Consider the following 26,856-nt stretch of genomic DNA (forward strand, 5'->3'; position numbering starts at 1 on the left):
ATATACTAACATGTTGATCCAGAGGAAGGCAAAAGCTGCATAAGGCAGATGCTAATTGCCCCACATTAGGGAAAAAGTATCCTCCAGATTCCAGATATGGCAATCGGACTACTTCACAGAATCTAAATCCCATCACAGAATCTAGTAACCATAACCTGGAATATTATATTTTTCGATCGCGCTACATTACAGAAGAGTCTCCTGCTCCCTGCACCAAAATAGCTATACAGGCTGACAAAACAGGTGGTTATACTCAGAAAATATGTGATGATATGTTATGGTCATTATGTGCTGGTATTTATTCCCTCTATGTGGTTAAATATTGGTATATTAGTTTTCCTATAGTGGACTTTAGTAATTTATTGCTATTTTTTCTATGAGATTTATATATTTTATCTGTAGTCTTTTTTTAATGAAGTGAAGTGAACACATGTATGTATAGTACCCATAAATCTGATCACAGGCTGATGTGGGCCCTGGTGCAGTTTGCACCAAGGCCCATAGGAGTCTAGTTACACCGCTGCCTGTATTCCTCGTGGAAGGGTGGGTGGTCACATGACTACATGTATGCGATTCTCAAACTTGCAGTCACATGCTAACTAGTATTAGCTCGCTTCTCTGAATAGGAGAAAGATGAGCAAAGCGCAGGAGTCTAGTCGGCATATGACCACAAGCATGCAAATTGCATAAATGCTTTACCATGAGCACCAACCCACAAATCCCAATTCGGCAATCTTTAGTCACACAGAGAGATTCCAGACTTTTCTTCTTAGATTGGACAATCTTTTGAAGGGTGGAAGTGGAATGGATAGAGTGAAAATCAGGATTAGGATGGGATTGTGGAAACTGGAATTATGTAAGTGTTTCTCATCAGTCCTGATAAATGCTGAATCTCTGATGATAATTAATTATAAAAGCGTTACATAATCATGACATATTTGATGGTCTTAGGGTGTTGATGATGGTAGTGGTAATGTCCCAAGTGATGTTGGGATTTTAATCTCTGGTATACAATGCTTATATTAGGCTCCTACTGTGGCAGTCTCAGTGTCTCCTATGTGATCTATATAAAGAAGTCTCATTTTCTCCTATGTGATGTATACAGCAGACCTCCTACTACTTGAGTTCTATAAATATGACATGAGTAATGATGAATTTCCCACTTTGAGGGTACATGCTGTGTAATATGCACTAGCGTTCTGAAAAACTGCTGCGAGAACAAAATCTATCATTGCAAAGAGTCGACTGTACTCCAGACTGATGCAAACCTTGAAAATCCGCTGTGAGTAGCAACATCATCATCACCACCTAACATTATATGATAACAAAAAGGCATTCCCCCTTTCACATTAGTGGGGAATTAATTAAATGTTTGACCAAATATAGCAAGATATTTTTCAAGTTGATGATTTTGTACATCCTGCGAATAATGGTATAAATATACAAATGGACCTTGGCAAAAAAACGGTCTCCACCTATAGTCTATAGGAACAGAACAAATGTATAAAAATTTCACTTAATGAGTGTTGATAGATTTGTTTATAGCCTACAAGTACTCATTAATGAGCCAAAGTCAGCTCATTCCTTAAATATCCTGATGAACAGTTGGTACCACACATTTTTGTACTGCATATATTTAATTGCAATCATAAACAACAAAAACAAGTGTTTCTCTTCTATTTTTTTTTTGTCTCCTGCATAATGTTGGTGCTCAAGTGTAATGGATTCCTTGTTATGATGTCATTTAAACCAATCCATCTGATACAATATTCCACAGAGATGGTTGGGGCAACCTAATTTTATGGGATCCAAGGCTACTGCCTAACATGCCTCTATTATAGTTTACCAAGTACTACTAGTAAATAATAACTAAAAATGATGATGCAATTAATCAAGTTTATTTTCATTTTCATTGGAGCACATATATAGATATTCGATCAATTTCATCATGTTAAGCCCACTTTACACGTTGCAATTAGTTGTACAATCGCATTTGCGATGTGACACGCCCAGGTTGCATACGGGATCTATGAGATTTCACGTTGGTCGTTCATTTGCTGTCACACGTGCGTTAGTAGTCTATGTTAAATTGGTCAATTTTGTGTGCGATCCTTTAGATCATGTGTTCTGTGACGTATGCATTGAGCACCTTTTTTTTTTTTTTTTTATTTATTGACTTGCCAAGCATGTGTAATGTGGGATGCGTTTTTACTATGTCATCTGCCATTCAGCTCTGCTACATGGCCGCTGACAGCAGACACAGACAGCCATGTAGCAGAGCTGAATGGCAGATGACAGCAGACACAGACAGAGCCGCACTGTCAGAATGAACTCGGGTGAACTTCACCCGACTTCATTGTCATGCTGCGGCTCTGTCTGTGTCGCGTCCTGATTAGCGGTCACCAGTGAAGACTCACCGGTGACCGCTAAACTCCTGAGTAACTGAAGTTAGCAGCCCTCTCTCATATACTCACCGATCCCCGGCGCTGCACGGCATTCACACTGCTCCGGCGGCTTTTACTGTTTTGAAAAAGCCGGCCGCCCATTAAACAATTTCGTATTCCCTGCTTTCCCCGCCCAACAGCGCCTATGATTGGTTACAGTGAGACACGCCCCCACTCTGAGTGACAGGTGTCACACTGCACCCAATCACAGCAGCCGGTGGGCGTGTCTATACTGTGTAGTGAAATAAATAATTAAATAATTAAAAAAAACGGCGTGCGGTTCCCCCCATTTTTAAAACCAGCCAGATAAAGCCATACGGCTGAAGGCTGGTATTCTCAGGATGGGGAGCTCCACGTTATGGGGAGCCCCCCACCCTAACAATATCAGCCAACAGCCGCCCAGAATTGCCGCATACATTATATGCGACAGTTCTGGGACTGTACCCGGCTCTTCCCGATTTACCCTGGTGCGTTGGCAAATCGGGGTAATAAGGAGTTATTGGCAGCCCATAGCTGCCAATAAGTCCTAGATTAATCATGTCAGGCGTCTATGAGACACCCTCCATGATTAATCTGTAAGTTACAGTAAATAAACACACACACCAGAAAAAAATCCTTTATTAGAAATAAAAACACACACATATACCCTGGTTCACCACTTTAATCAGCCCCAAAAAGCCCTCCTTGTCCGGCGTAATCCAGGATGATCCAGCGTCGCATCCAGCGCTGCTGCATGGAGGTGACCGGAGCTGCAGCAGACACAGCCGCTCCGGTCACCTCCACACAGCAAATGAACACAGCCGCGCGATCAGCTGCTGTCACTGAGGTTACCCGCGGCCACCGCTGCATCCACCGGTGGCCGCGGGTAACCTCAGTGACAGCAGCTGATCGCGCGGCTGTCTTCATTTGCTGCATGGAGGTGACCGGAGCGGCTGTGTGTGCTGCAGCTCCGGGCACCTCCATGCAGCTGCGGTGGAAGCGACGCTGGATCATCCTGGATTACGCCGGACAAGGAGGGCTTTTGGGGCTGATTAAAGTGGTGAACCAGGGTATATGTGTGTGTTTTTATTTCTAATAAAGGATTTTTTCGGGTGTGTGTTTATTTACTGTAACTTACAGATTAATCATGGAGGGTGTCTCAGACGCCTGACATGATTAATCTAGGACTTATTGGCAGCTATGGGCTGCCAATAACTCCTTATTACCCCGATTTGCCAACGCACCAGGGTAAATCGGGAAGAGCCGGGTACAGTCCCAGAACTGTCGCATATAATGTATGCGGCAATTCTGGGCGGCTGTTGGCTGATATTGTTAGGGTGGGGGGCTCCCCATAACGTGGAGCTCCCCATCCTGAGAATACCAGCCTTCAGCCGTATGGCTTTATCTGGCTGGTTTTAAAAATGGGGGGAACCGCACGCCGTTTTTTTAATTATTTAATTATTTATTTCACTACACAGTATTGACACGCCCACCGGGTGCTGTGATTGGGTGCAGTGTGACACCTGTCACTCAGAGTGGGGGCGTGTCTCACTGTAACCAATCATAGGCGCTGGTGGGCGGGGAAAGCAGGGAATACGAAATTGTTTAATGGGCGGACGGCTTTTTCAAAACAGTAAAAGCCGCCGGAGCAGTGTGAATGCCGTGCAGCGCCAGGGATCGGGGATCGGTGAGTATATGAGAGAGGGGGATAGACTGACATGGACTGAGAGTGAGGGACAGAGATAGTGACGGACTGACAGAGATTAGTGCATGACAGACATTGTGAGGCGCTTCAGAACGCAGCTTTTCAGCTGCGCTCTGAAGCAGACCTTTTTTAAGCTGCGGTGCAGAGCGCACACCTGCGCACATAGCATCAGACACCGAAATCCTATGAGGGATGTCACACGTTACAATTGACTAGGTTCGTGCAACAAAACGCTCAATTCTAGAGAATGATACGATGTGTTTGCGATCAACGGTTTTGCGTTCAATCCTGATCGCATGTAGCTGTCACACGCAGCTACCTCACAAACGATGCCGGATGTGCGTCACTTACAACTTGACCCCAACGACGGATTGTGAGATATATTGAAGCGTGTGTAGCGGGCTTAAGATTTATCCACAATCAAACCAACTCCTAGCATTCAGATAATTAAATACGTGGATTACAAAATCAACTCCTTTAAATAAAACGCTAATAAGCAGACATTTTATTGGTCCCAACCAGAACATAAGTTTTAAAGTTTTTGATAATATTCATAAGTCAACAGATATCCAACACTGCTGGATATTTACTATCATTAATTGCAAAAAGCAGATATGACCACAATTTGCCTTTTAGCTCCATAGAACATGAAAGAATGACCCTTTATACCAATGAGAACACACATATTCTTACATCAAGATCTGTGTGATTTTCTGTTGTGATTTTCGATGGGGTAGTCTGTGCTTCTCTTTACACTATATCAAGTCCCTCTTTGAGCCCATCGCAACTGTGCCAATTTATTCATGAATTTGCTAGGTTACCATACATGACCATAGAAAGTACAAAAGCCACAACGGGTCTAAGTAAGAAAGTTTTGTAAAGATTTATTGAGCAATTGTAGGGTCTGAGATAGCATTGCAGTAGCAAATAGACAGTACTTGCCTATAGGTCACATAGGACCATAAAAGTAGTTTCACCAGAAGAACAATAGAGTAAGGATAAGATTTCATGCTAACGCAGAATGACCTATTGCTCTTGATATAGCCATTTTACTAAACAAATGACTGTTTCTGGTTTACAACATAAAACGATTCTGTACATTATGATGTATATGACATAGACATAGTCCAAATACAGTGTATGTAAATACAAATCAATACAGGCTCCAGGTAAAGCATATGCAGCAGAACCTTAGAGCATCATTCTTTAGTTATTTCTGCTACTAGCAGCATTAAATAGTATAGGAAGTTTCTGGGGTTCACAACTAATGGACTAGTATTCACTGTCAAGCAGTAGGTGATACATAATGGGGCATGGGTAACCTTCACTTCCGAAATCAAAGACATCAAAACACAATCAAAAAGATACTATATATTAAAATAGGAAAGGTAATAAATAGAATACATTAGGTGTGATTGCTTCAAATGATTAAAAAAAGATAATATACGGTATAGATCCAGAATGGAATAGTGCCATGAGGTAGACTTCCAGTTCAATTACTGTCTTCCAAGCATTAAATCTGAAATCATTCCAGGTATACGATTACGGAGCTGATGGTGAGACAAAAATAGCATTGGTTAGGTAACAGTATGGCATTTTTTACCAAATGAATTCCTTTATCCGACTAAATGCTTCACATTTATAGACTATTTTTTAATTTTGTTTATTAAGCAGTTAGCATATCATTGTAAAGTGATAAAGCGCATATGCTTAAAGAGTAGAGCTGAGCGGATTGAAATCCCGAACCCGGATCGTGCAGCCAGGTTCCCGGGTCCAGGTCGGACCTGGATCGGACCCTGAAACTGCGCGGATCCGGACTTTTACAGTTCGGGTCCGCTCAACACTATTAAAGAGTAACCATCATTTAAATTTTTATTTCCTAAATTATTAGCACATCTGAAAATAAAAATGTTACAGGTAAAATATATCTTTGTACCGTGTTAGCCAGTAGAGATAAAAAAAAAAATGTTTAAAAGAACTGAGAGTCCTCAGTAGTTGATAGTTGATAGTTTGTGTTATACCATGCCTGATGAAGAGACCTGAGTAGTCTCGAAAGCTTGCTATTATTACCATCTTTTCAGTTAGCCATTAAAAGGTATCAACTACTGAGGACTCTCAATTCTTTTAATAAAAATGTTGTAATTCATGACCGGTTAACTTTTCCACATTTTTTTGCTTTATACTTACAAACGTAAATGTATTTTATTAGTATTTTTTGTAATATACCAACATGAAGTAGTAAGTATTTGTGGAGTGTGAAGGAAATGATACCTTGTTTTCTAAAAATTTAAAAAGTATTTTATTTAGCCCTCTGTAGTCTGATGTTCCTAAAACAAATCTTAAGTGACTAATTGCCTCTAGAAAACATCTAATTAATATAATGAGTCCACCCGTATATAATGTATTCTCAGTATAACTACAGCTGTTCTATGAAGGCCCCAGAGTTTTGTTTGGGGATATTTGGGATCAAACAGCATCATGAAAACCAAGGAACACACTAGACAGGTCAGGGATAACATTGTGGAGAAGAATAAAGCAGAGTTAGGTTATAAAAAAAACAAGCTCTGAACATCTCACAGAGCATTGTTCAATCCAGCATCAAAAAATGTAAGGAGTATGGTACCACTGCAAACCTACCAAAGCATGGCCATTCATCTACACTGATATCCCAAGGAAGGAGAGCACTAATCAGAGAAGCAGCCAAGAAAATCATAGAGGAGCTTCGGAAAACCCGAACAACTATTATTCATACTGTATGTTCCACAAATCTGGCCTTTTATGGAAGAGGGTAAGAAGAAAGCCATTTTTGAGGGCAATCCATAAGTCCCGTTTGCAGTTTGCAAAACGCCATGTAGGGGACATAGCTTTAATGTGGAAAAAGGTGTTCTGGTGACAGGAGACCAAAGTAAAACTTTTTGGGCTAAATGCAAGATGCTATGAGTGGTGGAAAACAAACACTTGACATCACCCTAAAAACACCATCCTCACTGTCCAACATGTTGAATGCTTTTCTTTAACAGGGACATGGAAGTTGGTCAGAGTTGATGGAAGATGGATGGTGCTAAATACAGGGCAATCGTGGAGAATCTGTTGGTGGCTGCAAAATACCTGAGACTTGCGCGTAGGTTTACCTTCCAACAGGACAACGACCCTAAACATACTGCTAAAGCTATAATGGACTGGTTTAGATCAAAGCATATTCATGTGTTTGAATGGCCCAATCAAAGTTCAGACCTAAATCCCATTGCGAATCTGTAGCATGGCTTGAAAATTGCTGTTCACAGACATTATCCATCCAATCTCACTGAGCTAGAACTATTTTATAAAGAATAGGTAGAAGTTTCAGCCTTTAGATGTGCAGAGCAGGCAGAGACATACCCCAAAAAACGTGTAGCAGTAATTGCAGTGAAAGGTGATTCTACAAAGTATTGACACATTGGGTTGAATACACATGCACATCACAAGTTTATATTTTTAAAATATTTAGAAAACCATGTATCATTTCCTATACAATTTACAAATATTTGCTACTTAGAGTTGGTATTTCATGTAAAATCTAATTAAACATTTAAGTTTGTAGGTGTAATGTGAAAAAATGTGGAAAGTTCATAGGGTATGAGTACTTTTCCAAGGCGCTATATATGCTATTTTAGAAATATGCTTCTCTCTTCCTGGATTAATCTTTCCATCTCAAAATGATAATTCTTGGATGAAATCTGTATTCAATGAAAGATTTTCACATTGCTGAGATGGAAGATGGCCATTGTTTTTATGAGATTCAATGTAGAAGGGAGACTCTAGAATTTACATGTGAAATGATAATTTGGAGAGTAAAAGATTAGTCCTGATGGTTAAAAAAGCAAGTTTTCTGATAAAAATAAGAAACTTTGCCATATACTGTATAGTTTATGTGTAGTATTAATTTATAAATGGAAACTTAAAATAACTGATTTTCTTTTAAGACATTTCTTTTTTGCTGCTGCTGTCTGCATTGGTGATAAACTGGAATTATCTGTGATTTAGGGGTACTTTGCACGCTGCGACATCGCTAGCCGATTGTAGCGATGCCGAGCGCGATAGTCCCTGCCCCCGTCGCAGATGCGATATCTTGTGATAGCTGCCGTAGTGAACATTATTGCTACGGCTCTTCACACGGACTTACCTGCCCTGCGACGTCGCTCTGGCCGGCGACCCGCCTCCTTCCTAAGTGGGCAGGTCGTGCGGCATCACAGCGACGTTACACGGCAGGCAGCCAATAGAAGCGGAAGGGCGGAGATGAGCAGGACGTAAACATCCCGCCCACCTCCTTCCTTCCTCATTGCAGGCGGGATGCAGGTAAGGAGATGTTCCTCGCTCCTGTGGCTTCATACAGAGCGATGTGTACTGCCGCAGGAACGAGGAACAACATCGTACCTGTCGCTGCAACGTAATTATGGAAATGACCGACACTACACAAATCACCGATTTACGACGCTTTTGCGATTGTTTATCGGTGCATCTAGGCTTTACACGTTGCGACGTCATTACTGGCGCCGGATGTGTGTCACTTTCGATTTGACCCCGACGAGATCGCAGTAGTGATCTCGCAACGTGCAAAGTACCTCTTAAAGTCTATCCAAAAATGCATCATTCCATACATAAAGTAAATAAATAAGATGTACCTTTAATGATGACTATGATGGAATGTCCTGCGATGTTGGCTGTGGTATCTGTGGTATGTGTGGTGTCTTCACACACTGGAAAAAATAAGACATAAAACATTTATAGTACACGTAAAACAGAGTTCTACCAATTGTAACTAAGTTAGCACAAGAAAACTAACCCATGGGAATGAAACTTTGCACAGTTTCTTCTACAAGACAAAATTTTCATGAATATGGGGGAAAAAAAGCTACCAGACTGAAAAAAAGTAGCGTGGTTCTGATTTTGTTTTTGTGACTTTAACTGCAAATGTATACATATCTTATAGCATCAAAAGTACTAAAGGTGTTTTTTAATTATAATATAGTCGTAAATTTATAAATCTTCGCGCTCACTTTGTGGCCCTGATTTATTACGACTGTCAATCTGCATGCCACTCTTAGCTTTGGCAGTGCCCGATAAGGTGTGGCTAATTCAATGTCTTAATTCTAATAGACTCATCTTGAAATTACTGTTTGCCTTCGACAAAAATGTTCCCCCAGTCAGGGCCTGACATAATTTACTCCAATACAGTGTCCAAAATTATTATGGATGTGTCCGGAAGAATTTGCCATGCCCCATCCCTTCCCCACCACCACTAAGTTTTCCGGAGTTAGCTAAAACTAGTCTAGAGACAACAAAAGTCACAAAATATTGGCACAAAAAGTTTGCAACATTTCAAGGGGTTTTATGCAAGAATTCTGATGAATTAGCACCTTTCTCTGTCTTTTTTTGGAAAGATCCAAAGAAAGACCTTTCTATTTGTTAAATTATTTTTGACCTTTTCCTTTGAAGAGGTGCAAAAAACTATGGATTTTTTTATGGAGAATGTGTCAGAAAAATGCTATCCGTAGAGCATGCCGCATTTTATTATTAAGAAAGGCCGCCAATTTTATCCTGTTGACTTCATGCAAACAATTAAGCTGCATATTTTTTGGAGAAAAATAAAGCAAAACATGTAACACCCTGAAAAATGTTATTGACAATTTTCTTTGGAAATGCTTCTAAATCAAGCAAACTTATTTATAATTGAGGTAACTTGCCTTGGGTGCACACTTGTCAGTGCTTGGTGTTTCTAAAACCTTGTACCATTTGACTACAGATGAGAGGTCATTTTGATCATTACTTTCATCTAGACATCTACAAAAAAACACCAGATTACAAAAACATGAAGCGTTTTATTTAAATAATGAATATTCAGCAGATAATAGGGTTGTCAAATGAATCAATACTCCCCTCCCAGTACCCACCTGGATCCGGCATAGGCTGCTTCATGATCTGTGCTGAGGCAGAAAGGAGACGCAATCATTCCAAAAGCAGCGGGACTACTGCAGCTTTTGATTGGCTACAGTGGTCAGGCTCATCAGAAAAACATCCAATGGTGCCACTGGTCAAGTTAGTGAACAGCTGCAGCTAATCACAGGCCACAGTGGTTCTGGTGCTGGTGGAGCAATGACGTCTCCTCTTCCTGTTTCGACACAAACCATGAAGAGGACAGCACTGGATCCAAATGGGCATGGGTACGTAAGTATAAATTAGTTTGATATTTATTTAAAAACCAAGTGTCTTGGAAACATTTCTATTTGTCCTGACAATCCCTTTAACATTTAGCACAAGCTGAACATGAGTTTACACTACTCGATCTGCGGCATGAAAGAACCGCAGATCGTGTAGATTTTTGCCAAATGAAAAAAACACAGATCATCTTCATGTTTCAAAATTGAGAAACAACCGTAGATTGTCTGCATGTTTCCCAATTGAAGTTCATTTAATAACCTAGCTAGGTAGACCAGCTTTATTAAATACTGCCAGGAATAATGATTTTTAAACATGCTTAAAACCCATTTCATTAGCTGAATGAACATTTTGCTTGTTGATTGAGTGATCAGCAGCGTGATTACACTGTATGATCATCAAAAACAAGCTCTCTTATGAACACTTCCCAATAGTCGTGTAGTGTAATTGTATCCTTAAAGAAATACAAAGATTAATAATACAGTAGATAGCCACATGGACAGATACATAGATAATGAGAAGATAGATGAATAGATAGTTAAAATCTTTTATAGGATGGTCATCCGAATAATTACTGGGCATCTGTGTAATTACTTGCTTTATAGATTATTCAATTATTTATGGTTAATTACTGTATATTAAAGGGAATCTGTCACCCTTTTCAGTGTTTTTAGTTATTAATATGAGTATACAGGAGGCATAGAACTGAAAGTAACCATACCTGTATGCCTCCAGGATGAGGGCCCGTTTTGGAAAAATCATCTTTTATATCTTCTGTCATCTAGGCTATTGGGAGTCCACTGCTCGGAAGATAAACCTACCTCCGGTCTTCATTATAAAGGAGTCCTCCTTCCTTTCTCTTCCCTGGTGTCCCTGTGATGTCAGGTATGCAGCCGGAGATCCTGTGCATGCACATTCTGCCTGCCGTCCCGCCCTTCTGTGGGCAGTCTTCAATTTTCATGTGCACAGGTGCCGCGGAGTCACTGCGACTTCACAGTGTAGGGGAGAGACAGTAGGCAGAGTGCGCATGCGCGGGATTTCCAGCTGTGCACTCACGTCAAAGGTAAAGAGAAGGGGAGGAGGAATCCTGTATAATGAAGATGGGAGGCAGGCTTACTTTCTGGGCAGCACATGCCCCATAGCCCAGAAGATGTAAGATATGAAAGAGGATTTTTCCAAAACTACCCCTCATCCAGGAGGCATACAGGTATGGCTAATTTCAGCTCTATGCTACCTGTATGCCCATATTAATGACTAAAAAACGCAAAAGTGTGACAAATTCCCTTTAAGGCGAAAAGTCCTATTAAAGTGGCTGAATAAATGAAAAAGGTTTAAAACATTAGAAGCAAGGGACGGTATATAAACAAATATACCTCATATTTTACAATGGTAACTATTAGAACAAAACATCTTGAAACATCAGCTAACAATATTTAACGGGAATCTGAATCCTCTATTGGAGAAACTTGATAATCAAACATGGAATTTATTAAAATATTTTTTTCCATAGGCGTCCAGAGCCTCAAGCACTAATAATTTAACTCTTTAATTACGTAACAAGTTAATTAACAAATAACTAAATAAATTTACTACATTATTAACACAAAATACATTAATTACAAAGGTGTACTCAACTTCAACAATTAATTATATTTAATTGCTTTATAAAAGCAGTACTGTACATCTTTTTTAAAAAACATAAGACGCAGGGATTGGGCCTCAACAAAGTATTATATAAAGATAACTATCATATTAAAGAATAACATTTTGAAATGTTAGCTACTTACTCATCTGTTAAAAATGTTTTGAAGGATTGTGAATCTTCTATTGGAGAATCTTCATTGTTAAACTTGGAATTGATATACAAAATATTCTTGCTTCCATGGATGTCCTCAGCCTCAAGCACTACATGAAAAGACGTTCCTGCATCCACATTGCTATATAGGAAACTGCTCAGCACTGAGTTGCTAAAGATAGAAATTTTTAACTTTATTTGCTCATTGGGGGTATCAGTAAGATGTTGTGTTGGTACATTAGTGGCCCCTGTCTCTGGTTCAGAAGTGGGTGCCTCAGTGGCCCCTGTCTCTGGTTTAGAAGTGGGTGCCTCAGTGGGCTCTGTCTCTGGTCCAGAAGTGGGTGCCTCAGTGGGCTCTGTCTCTGGTCCAGAAGTGGGTGCCTCAGTGGGCTCTGTCTCTGGTTCAGATGTGGGTGCCTCAGTGGCCCCTGTCTCTGGTTCAGAAGTGGGTACCTCAGTGGGCACTGTCTCTGGTTGAGAAGTGGGTGGCTCAGTGGGCACTGTCACTGGTTCAGAAGTGGGTGGCTCAGTGGGTACTGTCTCTGGTTCAGAAGTGGGTGGCTCAGTGGGCACTGTCACTGGTTCAGAAGTGGGTGGCTCAGTGGGCACTGTCACTGGTTCAGAAGTGGGTGGCTCAGTGGGTACTGTCTCTGGTGCAGAACTGGGTGGCTCAGTGGGCACTGTCACTGGTTCAGAAGTGGGTGCCTCAGTGGGAACTGTCTCTGGTTCAGAAGTGGGTGCCTCAGTGGGCACTGTCACTGGTTCAGAAGTGGGTGGCTCAGTGGGCACTGTCACTGGTTCAGAAGTGGGTGGCTCAGTGGGTACTGTCTCTGGTTCAGAAGTGGGTGGCTCAGTGGGCACTGTCACTGGTTCAGAAGTGGGTGGCTCAGTGGGCACTGTCACTGGTTCAGAAGTGGGTGGCTCAGTGGGCACTGTCACTGGTTCAGAAGTGGGTGGCTCAGTGGGTACTGTCTCTGCAGAAGTGGGCATCTCAGTGGGCACTGTCACTGGTTCAGAAGTGGGTGGCTCAGTGGGTACTGTCTCTGGTGCAGAAGTGGGTGGCTCAGTGGGCACTGTCACTGGTTCAGAAGTGGGCGGCTCAGTGGGCACTGTCACTGGTTCAGAAGTGGGTGGCTCAGTGGGTACTGTCTCTGGTGCAGAAGTGGGTGGCTCAGTGGGCACTGTCACTGGTTCAGAAGTGGGTGGCTCAGTGGGCACTGTCACTGGTTCAGAAGTGGGTGGCTCAGTGGGCACTGTCACTGGTTCAGAAGTGGGTGGCTCAGTGGGTACTGTCTCTGGTGCAGAAGTGGGTGGCTCAGTGGGTACTGTCTCTGGTTCAGAAGTGGGTGGCTCAGTGGGCACTGTCACTGGTTCAGAAGTGGGTGGCTCAGTGGGTACTGTCTCTGGTGCAGAAGTGGGTGGCTCAGTGGGCACTGTCACTGGTTCAGAAGTGGGTGGCTCAGTGGGCACTGTCACTGGTTCAGAAGTGGGTGGCTCAGTGGGTACTGTCTCTGGTGCAGAAGTGGGTGGCTCAGTGGGCACTGTCACTGGTTCAGAAGTGGGTGGCTCAGTGGGTACTGTCTCTGGTTTAGGAGTAGGTGCCTCAGTGGGCTTTGTCTCTAGTTCAGTAGTGGGTTCTGTAGTTGGTTCAGCAGTGGAGGTAGAAGTGGGTGTTGTGGGTGGTTCAGTAGTGGGTATTGTGGGTTGTTCAGTAGTGGGTGTTGTGGGTGGTTCAGTAGTGGTGGTAGTAGTGGGTGTTGTGGGTGGTTCAGTAGTGGTGGTAGTAGTAGGTGTTGTGGGTGGTTCAGTAGTGGTGGTAGTAGTGGGTGTTGTGGGTGGTTCAGTAGTGGTGGTAGTAGTAGTAGGTGTTGTGGGTGGTTCAGTAGTGGGTGTTGTGGGTGGTTCAGTAGTGGTGGTAGTAGTGGGTGTTGTGGGTGGTTCAGTAGTGGTGGTAGTAGTGGGTGTTGTGGGTGGTTCAGTAGTGGTGGTAGTAGTGGGTGTTGTGGGTGGTTCAGTAGTGGTGGTAGTAGTGGGTGTTGTGGGTGGTTCAGTAGTGGTGGTAGTAGTGGGTGTTGTGGGTGGTTCAGTAGTGGTGGTAGTAGTGGGTGTTGTGGGTGGTTCAGTAGTGGTGGTAGTAGGGGGTGTTGTGGGTGGTTCAGTAGTGGTGGTAGTAGTGGGTGTTGTGGGTGGTTCAGTAGTGGAGGTAGTAGTGGGTGTTGTGGGTGGTTGAGTAGTGGAAGTTGTTGTTGTTGCTTTTGTTGTCGTTGTAGGTGGTTCTTGTTCTGAAAAAATATATATATATGAATTTAAATTAAGGAGTCTAGTAATTAAATTTAGCCACTTATGCAATGTGAATCCCATTACAGCAGTTCATTGATTGTAACTTGAATATTGCATTCTTTACTGCATGGATCAGTCAATAGCCAAACGCTGCTTACAGTGTGTTATATGTTAACCTCACTAACATCACTGATCTTGTAAGTAATTCTATACTGTGTTCACACATCCTCACTGTAATAGCAGTAATAGATTAGTGAGTATGGGGTTATCTTTACATATTGAGTGGGGATTCGAAAAACAAGAAGATTTTAGTCAAAACATTTCAATTGCAATATAAATCCATTTTAAAATATCAATGTAATTATTTTAAGGTTATGTTCATAAACGGCAAAAGATTGTGTTATATGACTTCTATTGTACTAGATGCCCCTTGTTACTTTACTTACCCTATTCAATAAATAAATAGAAAAGTGATGGTTAATTATAGGCCTATTATAGGCCATCAGAACAAAGGTGTTGCATTATAATTGTCATACCTTCTGAGAACCCAAAACATAGGATGCTAGTGGCGTCCAAAGCTGCCTTAGGCCTGTTTCAAAAATCCGGCTTTTCGCCGGTTTGCCGGATTCGGCGCATGCCAGTACAGTGTATACAGTACAATGGCAGCTCCACAAGCGCCCGTCACATGCTGTCATGTGACCAGAGCATGTGACCCGGAAGTTGCGGTGCTGCCATTGTACTGTATACACTGTACTGGCGTGCGCCAAATCTGGAAAACCGGCGAAAAGCCGGATGTGTGAAACCAGCCTTACATATTTATCAACGCAATATGCTACTACAGACTATTTATTCTGTTGTCCGTGTGGTTCTGTATGCAATGATTTCAAGCATTAAGTCTATGGTTCTTATGTATAAAATATTTAGTGGTATCACACACCTGTACAATACACCTCAAACGCTAAGCTTCCAGAAAACTTGTAAACGTAATATCCTCCAGGGCAGGCCTTCACTTGTATGGATGGTCCAGCGGCTGGAGGGTCTGTGTTACTCCAAAGTGAAACTGTTTGTACCGTTTGAGTAATTGTTTGGTAATCAGGAACAAGAGAATAAGGATTAAGAGATCCACATTTCAGAGAACCTACAGGCCCTTGTTTCATTCTATAGCCACTTTTATATCTGAACCAGCCAAAATTGTATCGATCAGTTTGAAATCTTCCAGTACTGTTAATGGTGAACAGCCTACTGGCTCCATCCAACTCTTCAGGATTATTACACGGATCAACACATGTTTCTAATCCATTTTGCTTAACACAATCTCGATCACTGCTGCATGCCTTATCAGGACATAGAATCGATGCGTCATACTTGCAAATGTAGATGCCATTCTTATTATAGCAGTTATTCGTAGTAGCACACTTATCGGTATTTGTTTTGCATTCATCAATATCCACACAGTTTTGTGTATCTTTGCTCCAGGTATAGCCTTGGGGACAGCAGTTGGTGGAATCACAGAACACCAGCTTTGTGCAGTTAAAACCATTCCCTGCAGATCCACTTGTACAAGTACATGTTATTGCTGCATAATTTGGATAAGGTTTACAAGTGGCATCTTTAGAGCAATCTGGGCACGCTTTCGCATCTATAAAGAAAAAATAGAATAGTAATAGTAATGATGTAGTACAAATAAGGTAAGATGTTTTAAGAATTCTTCTCAAGGGTGTAATAACTTTCAAATAAGGTTATTGTCACACATTGAATATACTGAAAATACATTAGTTTTCTTCCAATTTTTATTTGTTAAAATATTCTTACAATGTGCAGTACTAAAAAAAACACAAAACAAAAAACTGTATACTTCACGAGTCAATATGTTACCATACAGTGATATTCAGGTTCGTCCTCCTGATCTTGTGGGTGAATGTGATTTGTTTTACATACTGCAATAATGTAATTTTGAGATATATCTCTCTATCTATATATATATATATATATATATATATATATATATATAAAAATATATAGTGTATGTGTGTATATTTATATATATATATATATATATATATATATATATATATATATATATATATACATATATATATATATAAAAGTGACTAAAAAATACAGTGTAGAATGAAAGAGATGTTTTATAAGTATAAAAAAAGTACAAGTATAAACCTTTAAAGTTTAAAACCACAAACCGAAGGAATTCAGGGGAAACTGCATGTTGTCACGCTCCCCGGTTCCCCTGCCCTGCTCTCCGGCTCACCTGCCACGCTCCCCGCTCTCCAGCGTCCATTGCCTGCACTCCCCAGGCGTCCTGGTCCCCGCTCCCGGCGCCCGTCGGCTTCTCAGCCCCAGCCCGGCTCTGCTGCCTCCTCTCCACCGCTTCCTGCTCTGGCTTCTGGCACCCGGGCCGCGCGCATGCGCATTAGGGCGCGCGCGCGGTCATTGACCCTTTCTTAAAGGGCCAGCGTCCACTGACAGGAAATGAGGCACACAGATACAGGGTATAAAGGGGTTTAGTGTCCAAGTGGGCGGGGCCTGTTCTTCGTGTTTCCTAAGCTAGGAGTCAGGTCTCCTTGTGTTCCTGTGAGATACTCACCTCTTTCTCTTCTAGAGCCGATCCTGCCTTGCCATCCGGTCCTGCCGAACCCCGAACCCCGAACGCTGTCTATCTGCCATCCTGACAGTCCGTACCATCTCTGATCCCTGCGGTGACCCGTCATCTCGCTCCAACGGTTCCGGACTCCGCCTGACAACATCTCGGCTTCCGAACCTGAGCTCCGTCACCCGGACTACCATCAGTGACTCCGTGGTCCCAGGGACTTCTCCATTATACTCTTGTGCACGGACTGCCCTGCTACCTGTAGTGCTCCAGCTGCCGGACCCCTTACCATCATCAAGGAGTTCGGTCCAGTGGATCCACCTCCTGGGTCTGCCCATCCACCTGGCCCTAACAGTAAGAACAGGCCATGGATCCCGCTGAAGCACTAGCAGCCTTACAGGAGGAACTCTCACGCCAGCGTGAGACTCAGACCCGCATGCTGCAATTCATGTCTTCTGTGGACGCCCGCCTGAACACGCTACAAGCGTCAGTTACATCTTCGGCATCTCGGACTTCCACTAGACAATCCACGGCTCCAGCTCCCGTGGCAGCCTCTTCGGATGCTTCCAGACTACGTTTGGCCTCACCACCCCGGTACGCCGGAGATCCCAAGACCTGCAGGGGATTCATAAACCAATGCTCCCTCCATTTCACGCAGCTGCCGCATTTGTTTGCCTCCGACCAAGCCAAGGTCGCCTTCATCATGTCCCATCTAGAGGGTGAGGCACTGGCGTGGATGAACCCCTTGTGGGAAAGGGAGGATCCTGTGACCATGAAAATCCAGGAGTTCCTGCAGGCATTTCGTGGCACCTTTGATGAGCCCGGACGCGCCTCCGCGTCTGCCTCATCTCTTCTCCGGTTACGTCAGGGGACTCTGACGGTGGGTCAATACGCCATCCGTTTTCGCACCCTGGCTTCGGAACTCGGGTGGAACAACGAGGCCCTAACCGCCACCTTCTGGGAAGGCCTCTCGGGTCGAATTAAAGATGAGCTGGCTGGTCGTGACGTACCGTCCACCCTGGATGCCCTGATTACCCTAGCGACTCGAGTTGACATTCGCTTTCAGGAGCGATCCAAAGAGGTGTCCCGTGAGAGACGTCCAGTACGGCATTCCTCTCCTCCGCAGAAGCCCGCCATACTCCATTCATCGGCATCTGGTGTCTCCGTCCACGAGCCCATGCAGATCGACCGTGTGCGGCAGTCTGAACAACGTCGAGCAGAGCGGCTCGCCAAGGGCCTCTGCTTCTACTGCGGAGAGGGCACACACCTGCTACGCTCCTGTCCAGAGAGGCCGGGAAACTCCAAAGCCTAGGGTTGGTAGGAGAGGCCACCCTAGGTGCTGGGACTCTCTCAGACCCGGTTACTTGGACTGTGCAAGTGACAACGGGAGAGACGCGGTTCACGGCTGAGGCGTACCTCGATTCTGGGGCAGCAGGCAATTTCATCCAGCAGGCCACGGTGGACAGGTACCAGGTGCCTGTTACTCCACTTGACAAACCCCTCGTGATAGCCTCTGTGGATGGGAGACCCCTCTCTGACACCATCTCCTGGGTCACCAGGCCGGTCGAACTGCGTATCGGTGCCCTGCACACCGAGAACATCGCTCTCTACGTCCTTCCACACATGTCCCATCAAGTCCTGCTGGGACTTCCCTGGTTACGGACACACGAGCCATCAGTCAGCTGGGGTACTGGTGAAATCACCCGATGGGGCTCTTCTTGCCATGAGAAATGTCTGAAGACCATACAACCCATCCGACGACCTCCGGTTCCAGAGTCCCTACCGGGACTGCCCTCGGCCTATTGGTCCTTCGCGGACGTCTTTGATAAAAAGGAGTCAGAGGTACTTCCGCCACATCGTCCTTACGATTGTGCCATCGACCTGCTCCCGGGAACTACACCACCTCGAGGACGGATATATCCACTGTCTCCAGCCGAAACAAGGGCCATGTCTACTTACATCACAGAGAGCCTGGCAAGGGGATTCATTCGGAGATCCTCCTCTCCTGCTGGAGCAGGCTTCTTCTTCGTCAAGAAGAAAGAAGGCGACTTACGCCCATGCATAGACTACCGGGGATTGAACCAAATCACCGTGAAAAACAAGTACCCCCTGCCGCTCATCCCCGAATTGTTTGATCGGCTTAGAGGAGCTCGTGTGTTCACCAAGTTGGATCTTCGGGGTGCCTACAACCTGGTCCGCATCCGCTCTGGGGACGAATGGAAGACCGCGTTCAATACTCGCGATGGGCACTATGAATACTGCGTGATGCCCTTCGGCCTGTGTAACGCACCAGCAGTCTTTCAAGAATTGGTGAACGACGTTTTCCGGGACCTTCTCTACGTCTGTGTGGTGGTGTATCTGGATGACATCCTTGTCTTCTCTCCGGACCTCTAGACCCACAGAGAGAACGTGCAGCTGGTTCTACAAAGACTGAGAGAGAATCGTCTGTACGCCAAGTACGAGAAGTGTGTCTTTGAGCAGTCTTCTCTCCCCTTCCTGGGTTACCTCATCTCCGATACCGGACTGCAGATGGATCCAAAGAAGGTCTCCTCCATTCTCAACTGGCCTCCTCCTTCTGGACTGAAGGCAATCCAACGCTTTCTGGGATTCGCCAACTATTACCGCCAGTTCATCCCTCACTTCTCTGCTCTGACTGCTCCTCTCTCCGCCTTGACCAAGAAGGGGGCTAATCCAAAGGACTGGTCACCTGCGGCCGACGCCGCGTTTGGCTCTTTAAAGCGGGCATTTGCCTCCTCTCCTGTACTCCACCGTCCGGAGTTAAACCACCAGTTCACCTTGGAGGTGGATGCCTCCTCCTCGGGAGCCGGAGCAGTGCTCATGCAGAAGTCCTCCTCCGGGAAGATGGTGACTTGCGGTTTCTTCTCCAAGAGCTTCTCAGCGCCTGAACGCAACTACACCATCGGTGACCGAGAGCTATTGGCAGTCAAACTGGCTCTGGAGGAATGGCGCTACCTTCTGGAAGGAGCAGTGTACCCCGTTATTATTTACACGGACCACAAGAACCTGGAATACCTGCGGTCTGCTCAGCGACTGAACCCACGGCAAGCCAGGTGGTCCTTGTTCTTTGCCAGATTCGATTTCCAGCTCCATTTCCGACCCGCGGACAAGAATGTACGCGCTGATGCCTTGTCCAGGTCTTTCATGCCTCTGGAGCAGGAGGAGGAGACATCCCAACCCATCATCTGTCCTAGTAAAATCATTCCGGTGGCTCCTGTCACCCTGGCCCAGATACCGCCCGGGAAGACCTATGTCTCTGAGACTGACGGGCAAAAAGTGTTACACTGGGGCCATGCCTCGAAAACAGCCGGTCATGCTGGTCAGAAGAGAACTTGGAGTGCGATTGTACGTCATTACTGGTGGCCATCCCTTCGCACGGACGTCGTTTCTTTTGTCTCTGCCTGCTCCTCTTGTGCCAGGAACAAGACGCCCAAACACCTGCCATATGGCCGTCTTCTGCCTCTGCCTATACCCTCAGTTCCGTGGCAACACATTGCGAGAGACTTTATTACGGACTTGCCATTGTCCTCCGGACACACAGTCATATGGGTCGTGGTGGATCGGTTCTCTAAAATGGCTCATTTCGTCCCTATGGCTGGACTGCCCTCTGCCCAGGAACTCACGGACGCCTATATACATCACATCTTCCGCTTGCATGGCTTTCCATCACACATTGTGTCCAACAGAGGAACTCAGTTCACCTCCCGCTTCTGGAGGGCTCTCTGCAAACATCTGGGAGTGACTCTGGACTTCTCTTCAGCCTACCATCCTCAGTCGAACGGCCAAGTGGAACAGGTCAATCAGATCTTGACCTCTTTCTTACGTCACTACGTCAACGCCCATCATGACGACTGGTCCACGCTTCTTCCTTGGGCTGAATTCTCCCATAACCACCACGTCAGTGAGTCCTCCTCCAGCTCTCCCTTCCATGTCGTTTACGGACTTCAGCCTTCCGTCCCATTGCCTGTATCTTCTTCCTCGGAGGTCCCTGCTGCTGATGCTGTAGCCCGTGACTTTACAACCATTTGGGACTCTGTTAAGGCGTCCCTTGCACGTGCCTCCCTGCGGATGAAGAGACACGCAGACAAGAGACGTCTGGACCCTCCGTGTTTCTCTCCTGGAGATCTCGTCTGGCTTGCTTCCAAGTACGTCCGATTGAAGCTACCATCCTACAAGCTGGGTCCTCGCTACATCGGGCCGTTTAAAGTCCTTAGCAAGATCAATGAGGTCTCCTACAAGCTACAGCTCCCGGCCACGAGGAGGATACCCAATTCCTTCCACGTCTCCCTGCTCAAGCCGGTTGTCCTTGGTCCCTTCTCCGCTGCTGCCAGTTCGGCTCCTCCTCCTATTGCCGATGACGACATCTATGTGGTAAGGGATATCGTGGCCATGAAAACCGTACGGGGTCGACAGTTCTTCCTGGTGGACTGGGCAGGGTATGGTCCTGAGGATAGGTCCTGGGAGCCCCGGGAGAATGTGGGCACTCCTCTGATCCGTGCCTTCCTGTCCCGGTTGCGGGGAGGGGGGCGTGGGGGGGGGTACTGTCACGCTCCCCGGGTCCCCTGCCCTGCTCCCCGGCTCACCTGCCACGCTCCCCGCTCTCCAGCGTCCATTGCCTGCACTCCCCAGGCGTCCTGGTCCCCGCTCCCGGCGCCCGTCGGCTTCTCAGCCCCAGCCCGGCTCTGCTGCCTCCTCTCCACCGCTTCCTGCTCTGGCTTCTGGCACCCGGGCCGCGCGCATGCGCATTAGGGCGCGCGCGCGGTCATCGACCCTTTCTTAAAGGGCCATCGTCCACTGACAGGAAATGAGGCACACAGGTACAGGGTATAAAGGGGTTTAGTGTCCAAGTGGGCGGGGCCTGTTCTTCGTGTTTCCTAAGCTAGGAGTCAGGTCTCCTTGTGTTCCTGTGAGATACTCACCTCTTTCTCTTCTAGAGCTGATCCTGCCTTGCCATCCGGTCCTGCCGAACCCCAAACCCCGAACGCTGTCTATCTGCCATCCTGACAGTCCGTACCATCTCTGATCCCTGCGGTGACCCGTCATCTCGCTCCAACGGTTCCGGACTCCGCCTGACAACATCTCGGCTTCCGAACCTGAGCTCCGTCACCCGGACTACCATCAGTGACTCCGTGGTCCCAGGGACTTCTCCATTATACTCTTGTGCACGGACTGCCCTGCTACCTGTAGTGCTCCAGCTGCCGGACCCCTTACCATCATCAAGGAGTTCAGTCCAGTGGATCCACCTCCTGGGTCTGCCCGTCCACCTGGCCCTAACACATGTTAGGATGAATAAAAAGTTCTTCTTTATGATATCATAACAATAAAACTGCACAGGTACTGACACCATCAGATGTAACAAAAAAAAACTGCGTTTCAACATAATAAATGTCTTCAATTGATTCATTAAAGTTTAAAACAACCCCTCATCCCTTTTTCCCAGTTATAAAAAAAATAAATTCAAATAAAAAGTAAGCATATTTGGTACAAATATAATTGCCTAACCCACACTGTAAACGAAAAGAAAAAAATATCAAAACAACAAAAATACAATTTTTCTGTCCACACCTCCAAAAGGAAATGCAATAAAACTTAACAAAATGTCATATAGACCCACAAATGGTACAATTAAAAACTATAGCTCGGCATACAAAACAAGCCAGTAAGGTTCACAAGAGAGATACTATAAACACTGTTGTCCCTTATTAAACATAATTCACAACAAAATTCAACTCCATCCTGATGTCTTTTGCCAAAATTAAATTATGTTACATATTAAGTAACCAAAAAGAACATGCAGATACTTACTGGATGGGAACGCTGGAAAATAAAGAAAAGAGTGAGCATTAGTAGTGCCAAACTGAACAATTAGCAGAAAATGCAAATAGTAAGCAGTAAGGTTGGGTTCACATATAAGCATTGTATCTTACAGTTTTTTGCACCTAATGTAACTCTACAGATTAGAATTGATGGGAAAACTGATACAAAGATGTATGTCATTAGGCTTTTTACCATTTATACCATATTGATTTTGTGCCAATGTGTCTAAGTGTTTGTATTTCTTTATACTAAACAAATCGAGATGTTTTGAAAACTTTGTTTAAATTTTTTTCACATTTGCATAATTTTAAAATATCTATCCATCTTGTGATTTCCATTATTCCGTGACTTTTCTGTGTTGGTGTTGCAATTTCAATGCGGAGAAGTCTATTAAGTCAACTAAAGTCTTTAAACTGGACTATCGAGGATCGGCCTTCCTCGCGGATAGTGCAATAACAAGAAATTTTACTGCATTATAATACAATAGTCTAAGAATACGGCAACACAAATCAAAATTGTATTTTTTATTATTTTTTTTATATTTTAATACCCCCAGAAGAAAGAACAGAGTTACCATGGCATGCACAGTCAACAGCATTAAATTTAAAATAGTGGAATTGGCAGTATTGAACGTTATACGGTTGATCCATATGGAATTCTTAGAGTTAAATTATCGAGACTAGTGCATTTTGCATTTTTTTTACAGTGTCTGTGTTAAAAGAAGCGTCATCTTACCAGAAAAACGGAATAACATTGGTCCAACTGCTGTCTGTGTGGGGCTAGTTTTTTCCACGGACAGCACTCGGACTGAAGTTACAGTCGTGTAAACTTAACCTTAGGTTGAAATATCCCTGCTTTGTTCAGTTATTGTGCGCCATTGTTATTTACTAGGGCAACATGTCCAACATGGTGAAAGACCAACATGTATATAGGAAATAGAAAACCAAAAGGTACATAGGAAGTTTGGGAGGGAAAGGAGACTACATTTTGATATCATTTAACCCATATATGAAAGCCCTAAAAAAAAAACCTGTAAAATTCTAAAGTACAATGTTATTTAGAAAAAAAAATCACATCATTTGATTCGATCCATCATAAACTTTTACTTACATATGACTGAGCAGCCTTGTTTGATGTAAAGGGCAAAAATGAATAGAAGCGTTGTCGTCACGCGATTCATGATGACGGATCAAGCCTGAAAAAGAAACATCAACTGGTTTATACCTCATATATAGAGATGATCGACCCTTTTGAAATCCATGTTTGTCAGGTTCAGTTGTGCTGAAATGATGGGGTTAATAGTGTCAGGTTTCCTACGGTAGTAGTGTATATTGCTTGCTTCAATATGTTAAAGGGAACCTGTCATCAGAATTTAACTATTAAACTAAAAGAATCTCCTACTGCAGCTCCTGGGCTACATTCTATGAAGGTGCACCTTGGCCCTGACTCCCCTTCCAGACCCCAAAAATAACTTTATAAAACCTGGCCGTTAGGTATGCTTATTACCTGTGTTGGCAAGATGGGTGGGCTCATTTTCTGATCCTGTCCCCCTTCCTGCTGCTGATCCCCGTCCTCCATTGACGTGATGACACTGCCATCGTCATCCTCGTTGCATTTTCAAATCCCCCACCTGTGCAGTTCTGTCGGCTTGCACAGGCGCAGTTCGCTCTGCCATATCGCGGACACAGCTAAAAACATAGCTGCTCTCTCTCGTGCTGGAGAGCTTAATGTGCAGGCACATTATGGGTGGGCACGAGTATGGCGCTGGTGAGGTCGGCGCTGTGCATGACCTCACCAGCGCCATGCTGGTACCCGCCCATAATCTCGCGCCTGCGCATTCAGCTCACTGGCGTGACCTAGGGCAGCTATGTTTTCTGCTCTGCCTGCGATATAGCAGAGCGAACTGCGCCTGCGCGAGCCGACCTAACTGAACAGGCACGAGATTTGAAAATGCAATGAGGATAATGACAGAGGGCGTCATTCCGTCAATCAAGACAGGAGGACAGCGATCAGCAGCAGGAGGGGGGAAAGGAGCAGAAAATGAGCCCGCTCATCTGGCCAACACAGGTATTTAGAATACCTAACGGACAAGTTTTATAAAGTAATTTTTGGGGTCTGGAAGGGGAGTCAGGGCCAAGGTGCACCTTCATAGAATGCAGCCCAGGAGCTGCAGAAGTTGATTCTTTTAAATAATAGGGAAAAATCTGGTGACAGGTTCCCTTTAAAGTTGCCTCAATAAGTTGGAAGCGAGACGCGAGATTGGGAGATGGGCACAGTTCTGGTGTAATCAAATTCATTCAATCAACTCTGCTCGTCTACCATTATTAAAGAAATGTGCTTTCATTTTGCTGTTAGAAGAATTAAGCAGTTTGTCAAAAAGGTTGTCAAGTTAATATAAAAGATTTTCAATTAATATAATTTATTACTTCTGGATTATTTACTACCCTTAATGTTAAAGAGAACATAGCAGATTTTTTACATATGGAATTAGTGCGTAATGATACTTTTTTTTGTAAGGATCTAATATGTAATTCTTAAGAACCCTAGTGTTGAAGCCATCAGCAAATGAAGTTGGAAGAGCACTGGGGACTTGTCAGTGCACTTGGAAGTTTTTCATTTGTAAAAACCTTCTTACAGCTGCCTTTAAATGGTAAGATGTATTTGTTGTTACTACTTCTTGTGGTAGGGCATTCCACAGTCTAACTGCTCTAACTGTAAAGAACCCTTTTGTGTTTAGATAAAGGAATTGCGTCACTCCAAAGAAAATGAATGTCGTCTGGTCCTTTGTAAGGTCTTTAGAAGTAATAAATCATGTGAAAGTTATATGTATTGACCACACATGTAATTATTCACCTCTGAGGCATCTTTTTTCTAAGCTAAAGAAGTCTAATTTTTGTAACCTTTCATTATAGGAGAGACTTTCCATCCCACGTAATATTCCAGTAGCCCGCTTTGAACTCTACCTAGCATTTTAATATCCTTTTATGAATGAAGCCTGAAACTGGATCCCATGGTCAAAATGTGGCCTTACCAGTGATTTATAAACAGGTAATATAACATTTGGATCACAGGTTTTTATATGTATTTATACACCCTAAAATGGTAAACAAAAATTGCCACTGCTGTTTCTCATTGAAAAAAGGGTATCAAGCAATTCAAAAATTAAAACTGAATATTTATTTCATATATTAAAATCCATGATGAACAAAAAGAAAACCTGTTTTAAAACCATGAGTTAGGTGACACGTTTCGTATCAAGAGGATCATAAGTCATATCATGTCATTGTGTACTGCTGTTTACATGCTTGTATACAGAATACTCAAGTTCTTTTCCTATTATGAGGGCACAGTGCACACTGACACTGCTGTATATACATCAAAGGGGAGGCTAGAGGCATACATGTTACAAAGGGGCATACATGTAACTGGGGGGCATACACGTTACTGAGGGAGGCATACATGTTACTGGGGTGGGGAGGCATACAGCTAGGGAGGGCATATAGCTCTGGGGTCCATACAACACTGGAGGCATACAGCTATGGGTGCCAAACAGCAGTAGGGGGGGCAAAAATGTTACATAGGTGGAGCAATACAGCACTGGGGGGCATACCTGTCACTTGGGTGAGAGCATATAGCACTGGGGGAGGCTTACATTTTACTACAGTAAGGGGCATACAGCACAGAGGGGGCATACATGTTACTGGAGTGGGGGACATGAAGCAATAGGGGAACATTCAGCTCTGGGGGCATTCAGCTATGGGGGCATACACTTTACTGGGGTGGGGCATACACATTACTGGGGTGTGGGGACATACAGCTCTGGGGCTTGGCATTCATCTCTGGTGGGCATACACGTTACTGGGGTGGGGGCATACAGCACTCAGGGGGATTCAGCTCTGGGGAGCTTTCAACTCTAGGGGGGCATACATGTTACTACATAGCCATTCACAGCATCCACATAGAGGGATGCTGGTGCTGTGGCTCCTCTTCATCTGTGGAGCTGGAATGCACCATGCAC

At 44.3% G+C, this 26,856-nt stretch overlaps 1 protein-coding gene across 1 annotated transcript in view; it reads right to left on the reverse strand.

Moving 5' to 3' along the window:
- Nucleotides 1–8,801: 8,801 nt before the first annotated feature.
- The window catches only part of LOC142289695 (uromodulin-like), a 28,557-nt gene continuing 10,502 nt past the window's right edge, over nt 8,802–26,856 (reverse strand). The window contains exons 2-6 of the mRNA XM_075333623.1: nt 15,341–16,037; nt 13,697–14,027; nt 10,710–10,777; nt 9,852–9,948; nt 8,802–8,864 (exon numbers count right to left, since the gene is read on the reverse strand). Coding sequence (XP_075189738.1) covers nt 8,802–8,864; nt 9,852–9,948; nt 10,710–10,777; nt 13,697–14,027; nt 15,341–16,037 — 1,256 coding nt within the window. The remainder of the gene's footprint in view (nt 8,865–9,851; nt 9,949–10,709; nt 10,778–13,696; nt 14,028–15,340; nt 16,038–26,856) is intronic.

The sequence above is a fragment of the Anomaloglossus baeobatrachus genome, chromosome 2, assembly GCF_048569485.1.
Source record: "Anomaloglossus baeobatrachus isolate aAnoBae1 chromosome 2, aAnoBae1.hap1, whole genome shotgun sequence".
Lineage (NCBI taxonomy): Eukaryota > Metazoa > Chordata > Amphibia > Anura > Aromobatidae > Anomaloglossus > Anomaloglossus baeobatrachus.